At 50.0% G+C, this 21,674-nt stretch overlaps 1 protein-coding gene across 1 annotated transcript in view; it reads right to left on the bottom strand.

Annotated features, from left to right (window-relative positions):
- Nucleotides 1-19,083, bottom strand: part of TXNRD2 (thioredoxin reductase 2) — a 215,716-nt gene extending 196,633 nt beyond the window's left edge. The window contains exons 1-2 of the mRNA XM_075321034.1: nt 18,966-19,083; nt 2,831-2,899 (exon numbers count right to left, since the gene is read on the bottom strand). Of these exons, the coding sequence (XP_075177149.1) occupies nt 2,831-2,899; nt 18,966-19,038 (142 nt within the window). The 5' untranslated portion in view covers nt 19,039-19,083. The remainder of the gene's footprint in view (nt 1-2,830; nt 2,900-18,965) is intronic.
- Nucleotides 19,084-21,674: the final 2,591 nt, after the last annotated feature.

The raw sequence follows: 21,674 nt of genomic DNA, 5'->3' as shown, positions 1-21,674 counted from the left end.
GTCTCATCTGTCCATAGAATACTTTTCCAGAACTGAGCTGGCTTCATGAGGTGTTTTTCAGCAAATTTAACTCTGGCCTGTCTATTTTTGGAATTGATGAATGGTTTGCATCTAGATGTGAACCCTTTGTATTTACTTTCATGGAGTCTTCTCTTTACTGTTGACTTAGAGACAGGTACACCTACTTCACTGAGAGTGTTCTGGACTTCAGTTGATGTTGTTAACGGGTTCTTCTTCACCAAAGAAAGTATGCGGCGATCATCTACCACTGTTGTCATCCGTGGACGCCCAGGCCTTTTTGAGTTCCCAAGCTCACCAGTCAATTCCTTTTTTCTCAGAATGTACCCGACTGTTGATTTTGCTACTCCAAGCATGTCTGCTATCTCTCTGATGGATTTTTTTCGTTTTTTTCAGCCTCAGGATGTTCTGCTTCACCTCAATTGAGAGTTCCTTAGACCGCATGTTGTCTGGTCACAGCAACAGCTTCCAAATGCAAAACCACACACCTGTAATCAACCCCAGATCTTTTAACTACTTCATTGATTACAGGTTAACGAGGGAGACGCCTTCAGAGTTAATTGCAGCCCTTAGAGTCCCTTGTCCAATTACTTTTGGTCCCCTGAAAAAGAGGAGTCTATGCATTACAGAGCTATGATTCCTAAACCCTTTCTCCGATTTGGATGTGAAAACTCTCATATTGCAGCTGGGAGTGTGCACTTTCAGCCCATATTATATATATAATTGTATTTCTGAACATGTTTTTGTAAACAGCTAAAATAACAAAACTTGTGTCACTGTCCAAATATTTCTGGACCTAACTGTATATCTTGATTATTGTATCATGAAAATTATTAAATGTCTAATGTTCACATACACATGTTCATGTACTACAATAAATTTTTCACTTAACTATAAGCAATATATGTAGGAGTCGGAGTCGTGGAGTCGGAGTCGGTGCAAGGGAAATTGAGGAGTCGGAGTCGAAGGTTTGGCTTACCGACTCCACAGCCCTGCGCATGCCATTCTGTGCGCACACTCAGACCAGACAATAGTTGTAAGCTGGGTGTTTTTCAGAATGGCCCAGACCTCCACCAATCTACTGGCAATTAAAAATCTAAAAAAAGTCAAACATTTATTTACTTTTTCAGGTACTATATATAATCTTCATTAAAAAGGTTGTACCATTTTGTTGATCTAGTGTCTGTAAGTCCTTTATATAGCTGACTTCTTTTGCAAAAACATAACAAATCAGTAGGAGCTCCTAGTTCTGAAGGCTCTTTTAGCTTCCCACTATTTTCTCCCAGTGTTAGGGCAAATTCACATGTAAGTGAAACACAGTGAAGTATACAGACCATGATGCATGACCTGGCCATGGGTCTCTTGACATGAACTTCACAACCTCATAGGTATAGATGAAGCTGTCAAGTTAAGGTAAGAACTACAATCAGTCTGTACATCACGGATGTCTCAATTCGCCCTTATGCGGGCTTCACACGAGACGAGCTATCGTGCGATGCATCGTCGGGGTCACGGTTTTCGTGACGCACATCCGGCATCGTTTGCGACGTCGTTTCGTGTGACACCTCCGAGCGACGCTGAATCGGTCACAAATCGTGAGTCGTGTACACGTCGCTTATTTTTAAAAAATCGTTTATTTTTCATGGCGCCGGTTGTTAATCGTACCCGGGGCAGGACACATCGCTCCGTGTGACACCCCGGGAACGATGAACACAGCTTACCTGCGTCCCGCGGCACCCGCCGGCAATGCGGAAGGAAGGAGGTGGGCGGGATGTTTACGTCCCGCTCATCTCCGCCCCTTTGCTTCTATTGGTCGGCGGCTGTGTGATGTCGCTGTGACGCCGTACGTCCCTCCCGCATCAGGAAGAGGATGTTCGCCGCCCACAGCGAGGTCGCTCAGCAGGTAAGTACGTGTGACAGCTAACGACTTTGTGCGACACGGGCAGCGATTTGCCCGTGACGCACAAACGACGGGGGCGGGTATGATCGCTTGTGCGATCGCACGATAGATCGTACCATGTGACGCCCGCATTAGGCTATGTGCCCATGGAACTTTGTACCTGCGGAATTTGCAATGGAAAACCCACGGATTTATCTGGATTTTCTACATAAATCCGCAGGTTTTAGCAAGTACAGACACTCCCTGTGTTATCCTATGGGACATGGGGAGGGTCTGTGTCAATGCTGCGGATGTCCCGCAGCCGCACATAACTGAATGTCAATTATTCCTGCGGAAATCCCACCTCTCCACTATGGAGATAGAGGCCGGGACTTCTGCAGGTAAGTCGCATGAATGTCAGCAGGTTTTCCGCAGCTATTTCGCTGGAATTCCGCAGCTATGTATAGTTGCGGATTCCGGGGAGCTGCTGTGGGGTACCTGCGGATATATCTGCAGGTGCGAGCTCCCGTGGGCACATAGCCTAAGACATTTTAGGAGGGAGGAGTTAAAGAAAGAAAGTATATCGTAAAGCAAAGAAAATGGGTTATAGATAGGAAGGAAGGCGCATGGAGAGAAAAAGGTCAATAATAGCACTGTTCTGATACATGAAAGAACATAAAGATATCTGCACCCTGGATATAAATAGACCTCAAATTCAGGCTATATTACTATGAAAAAACACTCCCACAAGAGAAAATTCTGAAACTTGGATCACACTGCAAACTGCATAGCATAAGTATGAAAATGAATGAAGATTGCAGACTGAAAGAATTTACTAACTAAAAGTAACATTTATAAAAATCATTTTTTTATGTCAAAAGGGTGGCTATGGTGTGTAACTCTGACACGTTATAAAAAGTGATAAACACATACCTTCTTTGGCACATGCAAGACCTCCAGAGCCTCCGCCAATCACAAGCAAGTCATAATCAAAATGAATGGCTGTCAAAAAAAAAAAAAGGTCAATTACACAAAAAGGGCTATTTTTGTTTTACTACAAAAATGAAAGGGCATGCCAGTGATGTCTGCAGGAGGCAGTACCCCGCCATAAAGTCCCTTGTGACTCCGTGTGCCATGACATGATCTGTAGGTATGTAGAGGTAGTGTGTGGCTTATTTTCTACAAGCAGCGTGCCTCACATCCACTGGACTACTATATGGGGCTGTGTTATGGCTTCATGCACAGGTAATAGTGAGCGCCATAGGTGTGGGGAGAAAGATTGTAAAGAAGCGTCAGCACGGTTCCATAAACTACATCTGGGTTTCATGTTTCCAACCTCAGCAGAAGTTCAACCTCCCGAGCCTGAGGGGGCCGCAGTGCTGATTTAGCTCCATGGCCCCCTCACAGCACTCATTGGCTCTACTGCACTGGGATATAAAGCTGAAGGGCTCCTCAACATAAAGTGGTTATTTTCCAAAGAAAGATTTCTGCAACAGGTGACACTATGATAATCACAAATACAATAGAAACAGAGGATGACCTATATCCACTGCATCCAACTGACACTAAGGGGTCTTGTCCTGTAAAAATAACAGAATAGAATAATGTAAATTAACCAATTCAGTTCCGAGACTACTTTAGCAAGAGTGAGAGTTAATTTTTTTTGGTTTTCCATTAATGTAGGTGTATGAGGGATTGTTTGTTGCTAGACAAGTTGCATTTCCTAATGGCATTATGTTGGGGTGCATATGATTTATTGATTACCAGTTCTATGTGGAGGTGTAATGAAAAACGATCTGCCATTTTTTATTTTTCGGGGTGTAAATTTATGCAGCTCACTGTAAAGCATAAGTAACATGATCATTTATTCTGCAGGTTGCTAAATTTATATTGATGCCACATACATTGTATGGACAAAAGTGACCCACTGAGAGGTCCGCTGTGTTGTGGCAGTGGGACTCTACAGTCTGCACAGAATGATGAAGAACCTCATGTTCAGTTTTGTACATTTCTGCTTAGCGGCATTAGGTCCGTGTATGATTTTTAGATGTGCAGTCTCTCTCTTTTTCTTCCGTTCTGACTCTGCACTGTAACTTTGTATAGTCTGTCATTTTGGGACTGATTTGCTTTTTTTCTTTAAGGGATCCTGTCAGTTGCAATATACACCCAGAACCATGAGCAATTCTGGGTGCATAATGCTAATCCCTGCCTAATTGTCCCTGTATACACTAGCATAGATAAAGAGATCTTCAGAAAAAGTATTTCTAAAGATCCTTCTTTATATGCTAATGAGGCCAGCGACTAGTTGTAAGGGCATTATTACCCTTGGCTAGTCGGACCCCTTAGCATGTAAGCACTCCTACAGTCCCACAGGGGCGTGCGAACATGATAATGATTGCGCAACGTTAGAGGCATGTTTGCTCTCAACTCTGCTGCCACCGCTGGTTTTCGGCTCAGTGCACATGATCAGAACGTTACCTGACTTCCGGTCAAACGCACTACTCCAGTTTGAAGCCGGGACGCGTACACCTGGCTTCATAGTGCGCATGACTGGAAGTCTGGGACTTCTGATCATGCGCACTGAGCTGAAATCCAGCGTTAGGCGTGTTGGTAGCAGAAAGCGGCGAGATTGATCATGCCTCTGGCGCTGCACATCATTAGCATGTTAGTACACCTACAGGGGTGTGCTTAAGTGCTAAGGGGGCCGACTAGCCAAGGGAAGTAACGCCCTTGTGACTAGTCGCTGGCCTCATTAGCATATTATAAAGGCTCTTTAGGAATACTTTTTGGAAAGATCTCTTTATCTATGCTAGTGTATACAGGGACGGTTAGGCAGGGATTAACAATATGTACCCAGAACTGCTTGTGGTTCTGAGTGCATATTGCACCTGACAGGTTCCTTTTAACTGCTTCTACTGTTTATGAAAGAAGTTGTAAACTGCTTGTAAAACCCAATTTAAATTACCATGTTTATATAACAAATGGAGAAAAAGACATGGATCGCACATCCCAAAAATACATTGATCTAAAAGCCGCTAGGCAATAATTTAAATAGAACGTGAGGTTCTTAGTTACCATTCTGATCAGACTGTATTAAGCCCACTGCCACGTCACGGCGAACCTCTAGAGTGGGTCCCTATCCTAAGCCTTTGTGGTGCGGCACTGTGCACCAACCACCGCTGCAGCGACAAAGCACCAGCAGGGCAGGCGACCCGGTGCCTCACAGCACCCATGCTGCAAGGCAAAGCCCCCAAGGCTCCAAGCCGCACTGCCCCACTGTCACAACACCACCACAGCAGCGGTCACTGCACAGCACCAACACACAGTGAGAGGAGCTGCGCACTCACCTCCCACTTTCTCCCATAAGTGAACTAAGTGAATGGTAACTAAGAACCTCACGTTCTATTAAAAAATTTTTACATAGCGGCTTTTAGATCAATGTATTTTTGGGATGTGCGATCCATGTCTTTTTCTCCATTTGTTATATTAATATGTTCTATCCCCCTCCTTTTTTTGCTTGGATCTGCACTCCCCCCATTTGGCACAGGTGTTTTTAATTAGCAGGAGACTGCAAGAGGGGTCAGCCTTTTTTGCTCCCAGTTCACTTATGGGAGCCAGTGGGAGGTGAGTGCGCAGCTCCTCTCACTGTGTGTTGGTGCTGTGCAGTGGCCGCTGCTGTGGTGGTGTCGTGACAGTGGGGCAATGCGGCCTGGAGCCTTGGGGGCTTTGCCTTGCAGCATGGGTGCTGTGAGGCACCGGGTCGCCTGCCCTGCTGGTGCTTTGTCGCTGCGGCAGTGGTTGGTGCACAGTGCCGCACCACAAAGGCTTAGGATAGGGACCCACTCTAGAGGTTCGCCGTGACGTGGCAGTGGGCTTAATTCAGTCTGATCAGAATGGTAACTAAGAACCTCACGTTCTATTTAAAATTTTTGCCTAGCGGCTTTTAGATCAATGTATTTTTGGGATGTGCGATCCATGTCTTTTTCTCCATTTGTTATATTATATAAATTACCATGTTTGCTCCCATAAAAACAACAACACTTATACTCTCCTCCGATCCTGGCGTTGTTCCAGCGGTGTGGGGCTCACATGACATCGTTACTCGAGCCTTGTACCCAATCACTGCTGGTTTCCTTCTCCCCGACTTCGGGCATATTAAGTATCAAGAAGAAGTGAGCAGCAGCCGCAGCTCTGATATTCTCTTGATATTCGATTCGCCCTCTTATTACTTATCTATGACACAAATGATCCGCAACCTCCAGAGCTCATGGCGCCCTCTGACCCAGCTGTGTCACCAACAATTCTGTAAGGTCAGCCGACCCTCAGACCTCCTCACCACTGCCTGTGACATCCATTATCGGACGGTGGTTTCTCCCAGTCACCCAATTATATCACTTCTGTGACAATGTAGGTCACAAGTGGCAGCACCCAGATGAAAAGATACAGTATACCGTGTGTCTAAGATGGGACAATATTGCCTAACAACAGTATTCATCAGGTGGCACATTATTTAATAGTGCGGTGTAAGGGGTACTTTACACGCTGCGACATCGCTGCCGATATATTGTTGGGGTCACGTCGTTAGTGACGCACATCCGGCGTCGGTAGCAACATCGCAGCGTGTAACACAAATGAGCGACTATCAACGAGCGCAAAAACATGCAAAATCGTTGCTCATTGACACGTCGTTCATTTCCATAATATCGCTGCTGCAGGTACGATGTTGTTTGCCGTTCTTGCGGCAGCACACATCGCTATGTGTGACACCGCAGGAACGACGAACATCTCCTTACCTGCTTCCACCGGAAAAAGAAGGAAGGAAGGAGGTGGCCGGCATGTTCCGGCCGCTCATCTCCTCCCCTCCTTTTCTATTGGGCGGCGGTTCAGTGACGCTGCTGTGACGCTAAACGAACCACCCCCTTAAAAAGGAGGCGGTTCGCCGGTCACAGAGACGTCGCAGAGCAGGTATGTGCGTGTGACGCTGCCGTAGCGATAACGTTCGTAAGGCAGCGATCACCACATATCGGCCGTGCAACGGGGACGGGTGCAATCGCGCTCGACATCGCTAGCAAATGCTAGCGATGTCGCAGCATGTAAAGTACCCCTTAGAGTCATGTAAATATGATGTGCATGGAAATATTAGATAACCAAGTTGTATCTCCACCGCAACAGGATCAAAGGTAACCCATAGCAACCAACAAAGACTGCAATAGTCCTGGACAGTTCAGGAAATAATAGTTTGGGTGCCTTAGGGCCTGAAAGGGGTTTTATAGTTTCAGGAAATCCATCTCCTGACTGTAGTTTATTTAAAAAGAAAACCTGTTCTTGACTCCCCCTGCCCAGGTCCAGCTCCCAATGTCTGTTATTGACTTGGTGTTGACATCATATTGCAGTGCTGCTGCCAGTGTAGACACCATGAGCTGCTGAGCTCATTGATTGGCTGCAGCGGTGCAACATCATGTGGGTACTGAAGATACTAACAGACACCTGGGATCTATGGAAGAAACTCAGCGATGGACCTGAGGAGGGTGAGTAAAGCGGGGTTTATTGTTTGTTTAAAGAGAACCTGCCAGGAGGATTTTGCTAAGTAAAATACAGACATGGGCAATACTGATTAAACTGATACCTGTGGGGATGAAATCAACTTTGTGGGTTTTTGTTCAGCATTTGATGTTTTCTTCTACTGATATTTCCGTATATCGGGGCGGCCTGTGTGCATGGTCTTATCTGGGGCTCTGCCCCTCCGTCCACCTCCTGCTCTTGTATGATGGCCCTGATCCATCACCGACCAGCCTCCTTTACCAGATCTGGTAGAGGAGATTAGAACTCATCAGCTTGTGAGCTTTGTGTCCATAAGCAGCAGCTCTACCATTGTGCCACTGCCTGTACTGAAAAGCATAGAAGGATTTGGTAATCTTGACCTGTATTTCAGACAGAGAAGCAGATTATTCAGCTACATAGAGATAAAGATAGATATATCCTGCATCTCTATGTAGGTGAAGGAAAAACTGTTTTGTTTGTTTGTTTTGTTCCTATAAAACTACTATATAAGGCCCGTTTCACACGTCAGTGAAAAACACAGACGTTCTTCACTGGCGTGTAAAACACGCACATGTCCCTGCGTGTGCCGTGAATTTCGGCACACGTGGGTTGTCTAAGTGCAATCCGGGCTCCGTTCTCCGTGGCCCGTGATTGCACTTAGAGATTCACTCACCTGCGCCCGCTCCCGCTGTCCATGGTGCTGAATCCTCCCGCGACGCAGCATCCGGCCGGCGGTGACCTCCGCAGCAGCTGCTTCCGGGTCAGCTGTGTCGCGCATAATGAATATGCGCAACAGTAATCAGCCGGCTCAGAAGCAATAAGCTGCACGGGCTGCAGAGGACATCGCTGGACGCCGGGTGAGTTAAAATGTTTATTATTTTAAATGCACGTTTTTTTCTGGCACGTGTTTCACGGACCACACCACTGCGTGGTCTGTGGAACATCAGTGATGCCAGAAAAAAATGGACATGTCTCCGTGCAGCAATCACGCACACGCGGGTACGCCGCACGGAGACACGTGCAGTGATAAATCACTGACGTGTGAGCAGACCCATTCATTATAATGGGTCTGCGTATGTCAGTGATTCTGGTACGTTTAAAAAAAAAAGCACAAACGTACCAGAATCACTGACATGTGAAAGGGGCCTAAGGCCCGTTTCACACGTCAGTGAAAAACACAGACGTTTTTCACTGGCGTGTAAAACACGCACATGTCCCTGCGTGTGCCGTGAATCACGGCACACGTGGGTTGTCTAAGTGCAATCCGGGCTCCGTTCTCTGTGGCCCGTGATTGCACTTAGAAATCAACTCACCTGCGCCCGCTCCCGCTGTCCATGGTGCTGATCGCTCCCGCTCTCCATGGTGCTGATCGCTCCCGCGGTGGAGCATCCGGCCGGCGCTGACCTCCGCAGCAGCTGCTTCCGGGTCGGCTGTGTCGCGCATAATGAATATGCGCGACAGTAATCAGCCGGCTCAGAAGCAGCAGGCTGCACGGGCTGCAGAGGACATCGCTGGACGCCGGGTGAGTTAAAATGTTTTTTATTTTAAAAGCACGTTTTTTTCTGGCACGTGTTTCACGGACCACACCACTGCGTGGTCCGTGGGACATCAGTGATGCGAGAAAAAAATGGACATGTCTCCGTGCGGCAATCACGCACACGCGGGTACGCCGCACAGAGACACGTGCAGTGAAAAGAAGGGAATTTTGTTTACTTACCGTAAATTCCTTTTCTTCTAGCTCCAATTGGGAGACCCAGACAGTGGGGTGTATAGCTACTGCCTCTGGAGGCCGCACAAAGAACTACACTTAAAAGTGTAAGGCCCCTCCCCTTCTGGCTATACACCCTCCCGTAGGAGTACGGATTCCTCAGTTTTAGTACCAAAGCAAGAAGGAGGAAAGCCAATAACAGTTTCAAAAACAAATTCAATCCGATAACAAGATCGGAGAACTTAAGAAACAACATGAACAACATGTGCACCCGAAAAACGAAACCCTAAGAACAAATAGGGCGGGTGCTGGGTCTCCCAATTGGAGCTAGAAGAAAAGGAATTTACGGTAAGTAAACAAAATTCCCTTCTTCTTTTTCGCTCCTAATTGGGAGACCCAGACAGTGGGACGTCCAAAAGCAGTCCCTGGGTGGGTAAAAAGATACCACATGAACGGGCTGTCAGACAGCCTCTTCCTACAGGTGGGCCACCGCCGCCTGAAGGACCTGTCTACCTAGGCTGGCATCTGCCGAAGCGTAGGTATGCACTTGATAGTGTTTGGTAAACGTGTGCAGACTCGACCAGGTAGCCGCCTGGCACACTTGCTGAGCCGTAGCCTGATGCCGCAATGCCCAGGACGCACCCACGGCTCTGGTAGAATGGGCCTTCAGTCCAGATGGAATCGGAAGCCCAGCAGAACGGTATGTGTGAAGAATTGGTTCCTTGATCCACCGCGCCAGGGTGGATTTGGAAGCTTGCGATCCCTTATGCTGACCAGCGACTAGGACAAAGAGCGCATCAGAACGGCGTAGAGACGCCGTGCGAGAAATGTAAATCCTGAGTGCTCTCACCAGGTCCAACAGATGTAAACCCTTTTCAAATTGGTGAACTGGATGCGGACACAAAGATGGCAAAGTGATATCCTGATTGAGATGAAAGGAAGAAACCACCTTGGGAGAAAACTCTGGAATTGGACGCAGTACTACCTTGTCTTGGTGAAACACCAGGAAGGGAGATTTGCAAGATAACGCCGCTAGCTCGGACACTCTTCGAAGAGACGTGACCGCCACAAGAAAAAACTACCTTTTGTGAAAGCCGAGAAAGGGGAACCTCTTTCAAAGGCTCGAAAGGCGGCTTCTGGAGAGCAATGAGAACCTTGTTCAGATCCCAGGGTTCCAATGGCCGTCTGTAAGGAGGAACGATATGACAAACTCCTTGGAGAAACGTGCGTACTTTAGAAAGCCGTGCCAAGCGCTTCTGAAAGAATACGGATAGCGCGGAGACTTGACCCTTAAGAGAGCTAAGCGACAAACCTTTTTCCAACCCAGACTGCAGGAAGGAAAGAAAAATTGGCAATGCAAATGGCCAGGGAGAAAACCCTTGAGCCAAGCACCACGCTAAAAATATCTTCCACGTCCTGTGATAGATCTTAGCTGAGGATGGTTTTCTAGCCTGTCTCATTGTGGCAACAACTTCATGAGATAAACCTGAGGCCGCTAGGATCCAGGACTCAATGGCCACACAGTCAGGTTCAGGGCCGCAGAATTCAGATGGAAAAACGGCCCTTGAGACAGCAAATCTGGACGGTCTGGTAGTGTCCACGGTTGGCCTACCGTGAGATGCCACAGATCCGGGTACCACGACCTTCTTGGCCAATCTGGAGCGACGAGTATGGCTCGATGGCAGTCGGACTTGATTTTCCGGAGAACTCTGGGTAACAATGCTAGAGGTGGGAACACATAGGGGAGTCGGAATTGCGACCAATCCTGAACCAAGGCGTCTGCCGCCAGTGCTCGGTGATCGTGAGACCGTGCCATGAAAACTGGGACCTTGTTGTTGTGCCGTGACGCCATCAGATCGACGTCCGGCGTCCCCCAGCGGCAACAGATCTGCTGAAACACGTCCGGGTGAAGGGACCATTCTCCTGCGTCCATGCCCTGGCGACTGAGAAAGTCTGCTTCCCAGTTTTCCACGCCTGGGATGTGAACTGCGGATATGGTGGACGCTCTGCTTTCCACCCACGTGAAAATCCGCTGGACTTCTTGAAAAGCTTGGCGACTGCGTGTTCCCCCTTGGTGGTTGATGTACGCCACCGCCGTGGAATTGTCCGACTGAATCCGAATCTGCTTGCCTTCCAGCCATTGTTGGAAGGCTCGCAGGGCAAGATAGATTGCTCTGATTTCCAGAACATTGATCTGCAGGGTGGACTCTTCCTGAGTCCACGTCCCCTGAGCCCTGTGGTGGAGAAACACCGCTCCCCACCCTGATAGGCTCGCATCCGTCGTGACCACTGCCCAGGACGGGGGAAGGAACGACTTTCCCTGTGACAATGAGGTGGGGAGAAGCCACCAACGCAGAGAGTCCTTGGCAGTCTGAGAGAGGGAGACAGTCCTGTCGAGGGACGTCGATTTCCCATCCCATTGGCGTAGAATGTCCCATTGTAGAGGGCGCAGATGAAACTGCGCGAACGGGACTGCCTCCATTGCTGCTACCATCTTTCCTAGGAAATGCATGAGGCGCCTCAGTGAGTGCGACTGGCTCTGAAGGAGAGATTGCACTCCAGTCCGTAGCGAGCACTGCTTGTCCAGTGGAAGCTTCACTATCGCTGAGAGAGTATGAAACTCCATGCCAAGATAAGTCAGAGATTGGGTCGGGGTTAGATGAGACTTTGGAAAGTTGATAATCCACCCGAAACTCTGGAGAGTGTCTAGTGCCACCTTCAGACTGTGCTGGCATGCCTCTTGAGAGGGTGCCTTTATAAGCAGGTCGTCTAGATACGGGATGACCGAGTGACCCTGCGAGTGCAGAACAGCTACTACTGCTGCCATGACTTTGGTGAAGACCCGGGGGGCTGTTGCCAGACCGAAAGGTAACGCTACGAACTGCAGGTGTTCGTCGTGTATGACGAAGCGTAGGAAACGCTGATGCTCTGGTGCAATCGGCACGTGGAGATACGCATCTTTGATATCTATTGATGCTAGAAAATCTCCTTGAGACATTGAGGCTATGACGGAGCGTAGGGATTCCATCCGGAACCTCCTGACTTTTACGTGTCTGTTGAGCAACTTTAGATCCAGGACGGGTCGATACGATCCGTCCTTTTTTGGGACCACAAACAGATTGGAGTAAAAACCGTGACCTTGTTCCTGAAGAGGGACGGAGGTCACCACTCCTTCCGCCTTTAGAGCGGCCACCGCCTGCAACAGAGCATCGGCTCGGTCTGGTGGTGGAGAAGTTCTGAAGAAACGAGTTGGCGGACGAGAACTGAACTCTATCCTGTACCCGTGAGACAGAATATCCCTCACCCAACGGTCTTTGACGCGTGACAGCCAAATGTCGCCAAAGTGGGAAAGCCTCCCACCGACCGCGGGTGTGGGAATCGGAGACTGCAAGTCAGGAGGACGCCGTCTTGGCAACGGTTCCTCCGGCTGTCCTTTTTGGGCGTGACTGAGACCTCCAAGAATCTGAGCGTCTCTGGTCTTTTTGAGTCTTTTTTGACGAGGCGAATTGGGACCTGCCCGGTCCTCGAAAGGACCGATAACCAGACTGACCCTTCCTCTGTTGGGGTTTGTTTTGTCTGTGTTGCGGTAAGGATGAGTCCTTACCCTTGGAGTGTTTGATGATTTCATCCAAACGCTCTCCAAACAATCGGTCACGAGAAAAAGGCAAATTGGTTAAGCACTTCTTGGAATGAGAATCTGCTTTCCAATGTCTCAACCACAGGGCCCTACGCAAAACAACGGAGTTGGCTGACGCCACTGCCGTGCGGCTTGTAGCGTCAAGAACAGCATTAATCGCGTACGACGCGAATGCCGCCATTTGCGAGGTCAATGGTGCTACCTGCGGGGCAAATGCACGTGTGACTGAGTCGACTTGCGCAAGCCCGGCTGAGATAGCTTGGAGTGCCCATACGGCCGCAAAAGATGGCGCTAATGACGCTCCAATCGCTTCATAGATGGATTTCAGCCAGAGCTCCATCTGCCTGTCAGTGGCATCTTTAAGTGCCGCTCCATCTTCAACTGCAACCAAGGATCTAGCTGCAAGCCTGGAAATTGGAGGATCCACTTTTGGACACTGGGTCCAACCCTTGACCACCTCAGGGGGAAAAGGATAGCGTGTATCTTTAAGCCGTTTAGAAAAACGCCTTTCAGGATAAGCGTGGGGTTTCTGGATTGCGTCTCTAAAGTCAGCGTGGTCCAGAAAAGTGCTTAATGTACGCTTAGGGTATCTGAAATGGATTCTCTCGTGCTGCGAAGCCGACTCTTCTACAAGAGGAGCTGGTGGGGAAATATTTAACATCTTATTGATGTTAAATATAAGATCATTAACTATGGCGTCACCATCTGGTGTATCTAGATTGAGAGCGGTCCCAGGATCAGAATCCTGATCAGTTACGTCCGCCTCATCACCCATAGATTCATCTCGCTGGGATCCTGACCATTGAGATGAATGTGAAGGCCCGTCATAGCGAGCCCGCTTAGGCTGCCCGGGGCCATCGTCCGAGTCAGAGTCTTCACCCTGAGGTGTATGTGCCCGTCCCGGAGCTTGGAGGTAACTCAGCTGAGGGGGACCAGGGGGCAATGATTGCACAGTGTCCGTGGCCTGAAGTACAGGCCTAGCTCGCAATGTGTCAAGAATTTGTGACATAGTGAGAGACATTCTGTCAGCAAAAGCTGCAAACTCAGTTCCTGTCACCTGGACAGCATTCACAGGTGGTACACCCTGGGTCACGTCCAGCAGAGGTCCCGACTGTGCAAGCGCCGCAGGGGCCGAGCACTGCCCACAATGGGGGTCCGTGGAGCCTGCCGGTAGAAAAGTCCCACATGCGGTGCAGGAAGCATATAATGCCTGTGCCTTGGCACCCTTGCGTTTTACGGACGACATGCTGCTGGCTCTTGGCAATGTGAGAGAGTCTATAGCCAAAGGGCGAGCAGCGCTATGCAATACAAAGTATTTGTAGAAACAAAATACTAAGAATACTACTGGCACAATAGGGGGTGAGCCCTGAGGGCTGCTTACCGCCCGCTGAATAGCGGGTAAGAGGCGCAGAATTCCTTGTCTGGGTCTCCCCGGCTCCCCTCTGCAGCTCAGCGTGTCAGCAGGAATGGCTGCCGGCGTCTGTGGAGAGGGGCGGTCCGTGGGAGTTCCTAAACAAAAGTGCGGGAAACAGTGTCCCCTCTGTGCCGATTGTGAGGGCTGGAGTATGTAAAAACGACTCCAGCCCTCGGCGCTGATGCACTGACCAGCGTCCCGCCCCTCTCCTGACTGGCAGGTCTGGGGGCGGGAACGAACGGAAGCAGGCCGCAAAAGCCGGGGACTCGAGTTATCAGCGCGGCCGCCGTAAAAGCGCGGCCCGCGCTGAAGTCCCCGGCGCACCACAAGTGCCAGCCGCGCCGCAGTCCCAGCGGCCGGCGCGACCGATTCCCAGAAGTGTGCCTGCTTCAGCGAAGCTGAATGAGGCCATGGCACAAGCGCCGCAGCGCTGATGTCCCCGGCGCACTACAACACCCAGCATGCTGCGGTGTGAGCGCCAAATGCACGGGGACACAGAGTACCTTGAGGAAGCAGGGCCATGTCCCTGATGTACTCCGCTCCATCCAGCATCTTCTCCAGGGGCTGTAGATGGAGCACGGTCTCAGTGCCTGGAGACCAGTAAATCCCACTTCACCCAGAGCCCTGTAAAAAGGGATGGGGAAGGAATCAGCATGTGGGCGCCAGCCACCGTACCCGCAATGGGTACCTCAACCTTACAAACACCTCCGACATACAGTGGGGTGAGAAGGGAGCATGCTGGGAGCCCTGTATGGGCCCTCTTTTCTTCCATCCGACATAGTCAGCAGCTGCTGCTGACTAAAAACAATGGAGCTATGCGTGCGTGTCTGACCTCCTGCGCACAAAGCTAAAACTGAGGAATCCGTACTCCTACGGGAGGGTGTATAGCCAGAAGGGGAGGGGCCTTACACTTTTAAGTGTAGTTCTTTGTGCGGCCTCCAGAGGCAGTAGCTATACACCCCACTGTCTGGGTCTCCCAATTAGGAGCGAAAAAGAAATCACTGATGTGTTAGCAGACCCATTCATTATAATGGGTCTGCGTATGTCAGTGATTCTGGTACGTTTAAAAAAAAAAGCACAAACGTCCCAGAATCACTGACGTGTGAAAGAGGCCTTAAACGGGTGTGGCCAAAAATTGCAGCTTAGGCTATGTGCGCACGTTGCGTACTGTCCCTGCAGAAATTTCTGCAGCGATTTGAACAGCACACGTGCGCTTCAAATCGCTGCAGAAACAGTCCGTAATGAAAAAAAAAAGCCGATTCCATGCGCTCTGAGTGCAGCCCCTCCCATAGACAGAGCGGGGGATGCAGGCAAAGCGCAGGAAAGAAGTGACATGTCACTTCTTAGAACGCACGCTTCGGGCAGCAGCCGAAGCACTGCGCTAAGGCGCCACGTGCGCACGTCTCCTGAATAATCTTCATAGATTATGCTGGGGACGCAGGACGCATGCAGTTACGCTGCGGTGCCGATCGCAGCGTAACTGCATGCAAATACGCAACATGCGCACATAGTGAACCTGTCAGGTCCAGTATGCACCCAAAAGAACCACGAGCAGTTCTGGGTGCATATTGTGGCTGTGCTAACATGCTAGTGAATTTGCAGCGTCAGAGGATGATCTCACTCACCTCTCCGCTGCCGTCGCTGGATTTCGGCTCACCCCGGAGTTTCGGTCATGCGCACTACTTCAGTTTGAAGCCAGGACGTGTACACCCGGCTTCATAGTGCTGAAATCCACTGAGACGAAACCCAGCATCAAGCAGCGATGGTGGTGGAAAGGTAAGATCATCCTGCGACGCTGCACATTCATTAGCATGTTAGCACTTTCACAGGGGCGTACTAACATGCTAATGGGGGTGACTAGCAAGGGAATTAACACCCTTGGGACTAGTCCCTGCGCTCATTAGCATATGATAACAGATCTTTAGAAATACTTTTTATAAAGATCTCTTTATCTATGCTAGTGTATACAGGGACGGTTAGGCAGAGATTAGCAATATGCACCCAGAACTGCTCATGGTCCTGGGTGCATATTACACCTGACAGGTAAGGCTACTTTCACACATCCGGTTTGAGCAGTGCGGCTCAATCCAGCTGTGAAACCTATGCAACGGATGCGGTGAAAACACCGCATCCTTTGCATAAATTTTTTACATGCGGCCCGTCCGTTTTTTTCCGCTTGCGGCAGGCTACTGAGCATGCGCAGTGGCAAAAACCGCATGCGGCAGCCGAATGCGGTTTTTGACGCATCGCGCCGCATCCGGCGTCCATAGGCATGCATAGGAAAATGCGCCGCATCGGCCGGATGCGGCGCAATGCGGGTTTTTTTGCCACACAAAAAACGTGCCAGGCAACGCTCCATTCGGCCGCCGCATCGGCAAAATCTGCCGCATGCGGCAAAGAAACGGACGGAACGCAAGCCCATGCGGCACAATGCGGCACTAATGTTAGTCTATGTAAAAAAAAAAAAACGCAACCGGCATCAAAAAAAAAACTGTTGCGTTTTTTCTGCAAAGTGCCGGATTGTGCCGCACAGGAAAAACCGGAGGTGTCAAAGCAGCCTTAGGCTACTTTCACACACCAGTTTTCTGCATTCAGGCACAATCCTTTTTTTTCCTGATCCAACGGATCCGGCAAAAAATTAAAAAATCGTATCCACCGGATCCGTTTTTTAATGGATCTGTTATGCCGGATGCGTAAAAAAACGGATCAGTTGGATCCGTTTTGCATCCGTTTTGTCAGTTTTTTTGCTGGATCCGGCAGCCGCATCCGTTTTTTGCCGCATTGTACCGGATCCGGCGTTTATAGGCTTCCATTGTAAAACACGCCGTATTGCGCCAGATCCGGCGCGATGCGGTTTTTTTGCCGGACAAAAAAACATTGCAAGATACGTTGCCTCCGGCCGCCGCTTTAATTAATTTTGACGCATCCGGAAAAAAACGGATGCAACGCAAAGCCATCAGGCACAATCCGGTAAGGCAACTTTCACACATCCGGTTTTTGCTCTGCGGCATAATACGGCGCTCTGCAGAAAAACCGCAACCGTTTTTTTTGCCGCCGGTTGCAGGTTTTTTTGCATAGACTTACATTAGTGCCGTATTGTGCCGCATGGGCTTGCGTTCGGTCCGTTTTTTGCCGCATGCGGCAGATTTAGCCGATGCCGCGGCCGAATGGAACGTTGCCTGGAACGTTTTTTGCTCCGGCAAAAAAAACGAATCGCGCCGCATCCGGCCGCTGCGGCGCATTTTTCAATGCATGCCTATAGACACCGGATGCGTCGCGATGCGGAAAAACCGCATCCGGTCGCCGCATGCGTTTTTTCCCACTGCGCATGCTCAGTAGCATGCCGCAACTGGAAAAAAACGGACGGGCCGCATGTAAAAACTTATGCAAAGGATGCGGTGTTTTCGCCGCATCCGTTGCATAGTTTTCACAGCCGGATTGAGCCGCAGTGCTCAAACCGGATGTGTGAAAGTAGCCTTAGGCTGCTTTCACACCTCCGGTTTCTGCAATGCGGCACACTCCGGCACTTTGCAGGAAAATCACAACCGTTTTTTTTTTGCTGCCGGTTGCGTTTTTTCTGCATAGACTTTAATTAGTGCCGCAAGGCCTTGCGTTCCATCCGGTTTTTGCCACATGCGGCAGATTTAGCCGATGCGGCGGCCGGATGGAACGTTGCCTAGCACGTTTTTTCGTGCGGCAAAAAAAAAACGCATCGCGCCGCATTCGGCCGATGCGGCGCATTTTTCAATGCATGCCTATGGCAGCCGGAGGCGGCGCGATGCGGAAAAAACGCATCCGGCCGCCGCATGCGGTTTTTGCCACTGCGCATGCTCAGTAGCATGCCGCAAGCGGCAAAAACCGGACGGGCCGCAAAGTAAAAACTTATGCAAAGGATGTGGTGTGTTCACCGCATCCGTTGCATAGCTTGCACAGCCGGATTGAGCCGCAGAGCAAAAATCCGGATGTGTGAAAGTAGCCTTAGGCTAGTTTCACACATCCGGTTTGAGCACTGCGGCTCAATCCGGCTGTGAAAACTATGCAACGGATGCGGTGAACACACCGCATCCTTTGCATAAGTTTTTACATGCGGCCCGTCCGGTTTTTTCCGGTTGCGGCATGCTACTGAGCATGCGCAGTGGAAAAAAACGCATGCGGCGACCGGATGCGGTTTTTTACGCATCGCGCCGGAGTAAAAAACGTTGCAGGGGACGTTCGATCCGGCCGCCGCATCGGCTAAATCTGCCGCATGCGGCCAAAACCGGACCGAACGCAAGCCCCTGCGGCACAATACGGCACTAATGTAAGTCTATGCAAAAAAAAACGCCACCGGCGTTACAAAAGCCGGTGGCGGTTTTTCTGCAGAACGCCGTATTGTGCCGCAGAGCAAAAATCCGGATGTGTGAAAGCACCGCCTACAGGACCGTCCCGTTTTCTGTTCTTATGGCGGTGCTGGTGAGGGCTTTGGGCCATTAGAGAAGAGGAGGGGCAGAGCCCCAGACCCTGCACACTGGCAGCCCCCATATATGGAAAGATCAGTAGAAGAAAACCTCAAACGCCGATCACACACTGATGGCCACCTCTGTACTTGACTCCTGACAGGTTGTGTTTAGAATGAAAGCAGTCGCGGCGGGTTCAATGCTAGCACTGCTTTATGACTGTGTGCCTCGCACTGTCCTGCACCGAAGGGGTATAATGGTGGAGCTCTCCTCCTCCTTCCGGTGACACTCCGCACTCCCGGAGACCCCACACATCACCGCTCCCCAGATACCTGAGAACCCGCGACTACACGTGAGCGCCAGGAGGCGACTTCTCCCAGCGCGGCACCGCCACAGAGCCGCCATGTGTGTGAGGACCCCGAGGTCTGCCCCGGATGCGCCTGCTCACAATAAGCGAAACCTGCGCCTACACTCGGACGCTTCCGTCCAGAGGTTATTACAGCTGCACTAGAAGTAAATACAAGGCGCATAGGTGTATTATTAATAGGACTTATAATAACTACGCTATCCGTATAACCACGCCCTTCTCGGGTCATGTGACCCCGGGCGCCCTTGTATGAACTAGCAGTCTATGTATACTATCCCGCACATTCCCAACATAGGCTTTGGGTGGAAACACATCTATGCGAGTAAAATCGGTCCGACTGGGCTGAAAAAAACTCGGCTGATTTTAGTTCACGTTAGGTGCGAGTGCAACGCAAGTGCGATGCTATTTCTGAGATTTTACTAGCGTGTGTAATGCGTGTGTAATGCGTATTTTTTACTATGTCATCTGCCATTCAGCGCTGCTACATGGCCGCTGACAGCAGACACAGACAGCCATGTAGCAGAGCTGAATGGCAGATGACAGCAGACACAGACAGAGCCGCACTGTCAGAATGAACTCGGGTGAATTTAACCCGATTTCATTGTCATGCTGTGGCTCTGTCTGTGCCGCGTCCTGATTAGCGGTCACCAGTGAAGGACTCACCGGTGACCGCTAATCCCCTGAGTGACTGAAGTTAGCAGCCCTCTCTCATACTCACCGATCCCCGGCGCTGCACGGCTTTCTCACTGTTCCGGCAGCTTTTACTATTGCTGGATCCAGCGGTGACAGCGGGTAACCTCAGTGACACCTCAGCTGATTGCGCTACTCACCTCAGTTGCTGCTTGGAGGTGACCGGAGCGGCGGTGTCTTCTGCAGCTCCTGTCACCTTCATGCTGGAAGCGACGCTGGAGGTCCATGGAGTACGCCGGATATGGAGGGCTTTTTGGGGCTTATTAAATTGGTAATGAGGGAATGTGTTTGTGTTTTTTATTTCTAATAAAGGATTTTTTCATGTGTGTGTGTTTATTTACTGTAACTTACAGATTAATCATGGAGGGTGTCTCATAGACGCCTGACATGATTAATCTAGGACTTATTGGCAGCTATGGGCTGCCAATAACTCCTTATTACCCCGATTTGCCAACGCACCAGGGTAAATCAGGAAGAGCCGGGTACAGTCCCAGAACTGTCGCATATAATGTATGCGGCAATTCTGGGCGGCTGTTGGCTGATATTGTTAGGGTGGGGGGCTCCCCATAACGTGGAGCTCCCCATCCTGAGAATACCAGCCTTCAGCCGTATGGCTTTATCTGGCTGGTATTAAAATTGGGGGGGACCGTACGCCATTTTTTTTAATTATTTATTTATTTATTTCAATGCACAGTATAGACACGCCCACCGGCTGCTGTGATTGGGTGCAGTGTGACACCTGTCACTCAGCGTGGGGGCGTGTCTCACTGCAACCAATCATAGGCGCCTGTGGGCGGGGAAAGCAGGGAATACAAGATTGTTTAATAAGCGGCCGGCTTTTTCAAAATAGTAAAAGCCGCCGGAGCAGTGAGAAAGCCGTGCAGCGCCGGGGATCGGGGAACGGTGAGTATGAGAGAGGGGGGGAAACTGACCGACAGACTGTGAGAGAGGGACAGAGATAGTGACGGACCGACAGAGAGAGAATAGAGACCGAGAGGGAGAGACCGACTGACAGGGAATAGTGATTGACAGACATTGGGAGACATCGCTCGTTTCCAGTGTTTTAGGAAACATGCGAGAAATGTATTTAGAAAATCGGATGTCACTAAGATGGTGTGAATGCCGTCCCGTGACATCCGATTTTTTACACGCTCCCATAGACTTGCATTGGAGAAACTCGCAGTAGAAACTCGCAAAAAAGCAGCATGCTGCGATTTTTTTCTCGGTCCGATTTGGACTGAGAAAAAAATCGCAGATGAGAGCTGAATCATTCACTAACATGTGTCCGATTCCAATGCGAGTTTTTCTCGCATTGCTCTACTGCGAGAAACTCGCAAGTGAGAAGCAGCCCTTTCTGTGTGCGGCGCATGTGGGGATACTGCGGCAGAGATGACAACCACAGGGGTCGTACTAGGGAGTGGGATACGGCGGAGGTGTTGTACATCACAAGCAGTCATTCACTATGTCTGTTATTGTAGCTTTATACCAGGGCGTGTTCTAATGGGTGATTGTGAGGTGTGGAGTTTCCAGGAGGCTTAGGCTGCTTTCACACATCCGATTTTTGCTGAGCGGCACAATACGGTGCTTTGCAGAAAAAACACAACCTTTTTTTTTGCCGCCGGTTGTGTTTTTTCCGCATAGACTTGCATGAGCGCCGTATTGTGCCGCATGGCCTTACGTTGCGTCCGTTTTTTGACGGATGTGGCATTTAGCCCATGCGGCGGCCGGATGGAACATTGCCTGGCACGTTTATTTGTGCGGCGAAAAAAAACGGCGCGATGCGGCGCGATTTACAATGTAAGCCTATAGACGCCAGATGCGGCTTCCTGCGGCAAAAACTGCATCCGGATGCGTTTTTTTGAACTGCGCATGCTCAGTATCAAGCCGCATCCGTCAAAAAACGGACAGGCCGCATGGAAAAACTTATGCAGCGGATCCGTGTTTTTCGACGCATCCGTTGCATAGGTTTTTGAGCCGGATTGAG

The sequence above is a fragment of the Anomaloglossus baeobatrachus genome, chromosome 1 (genome assembly GCF_048569485.1).
Source record: "Anomaloglossus baeobatrachus isolate aAnoBae1 chromosome 1, aAnoBae1.hap1, whole genome shotgun sequence".
Taxonomy (NCBI): Eukaryota; Metazoa; Chordata; class Amphibia; order Anura; family Aromobatidae; genus Anomaloglossus; species Anomaloglossus baeobatrachus.
This window is presented reverse-complemented; position numbering and strand designations above follow the sequence as displayed.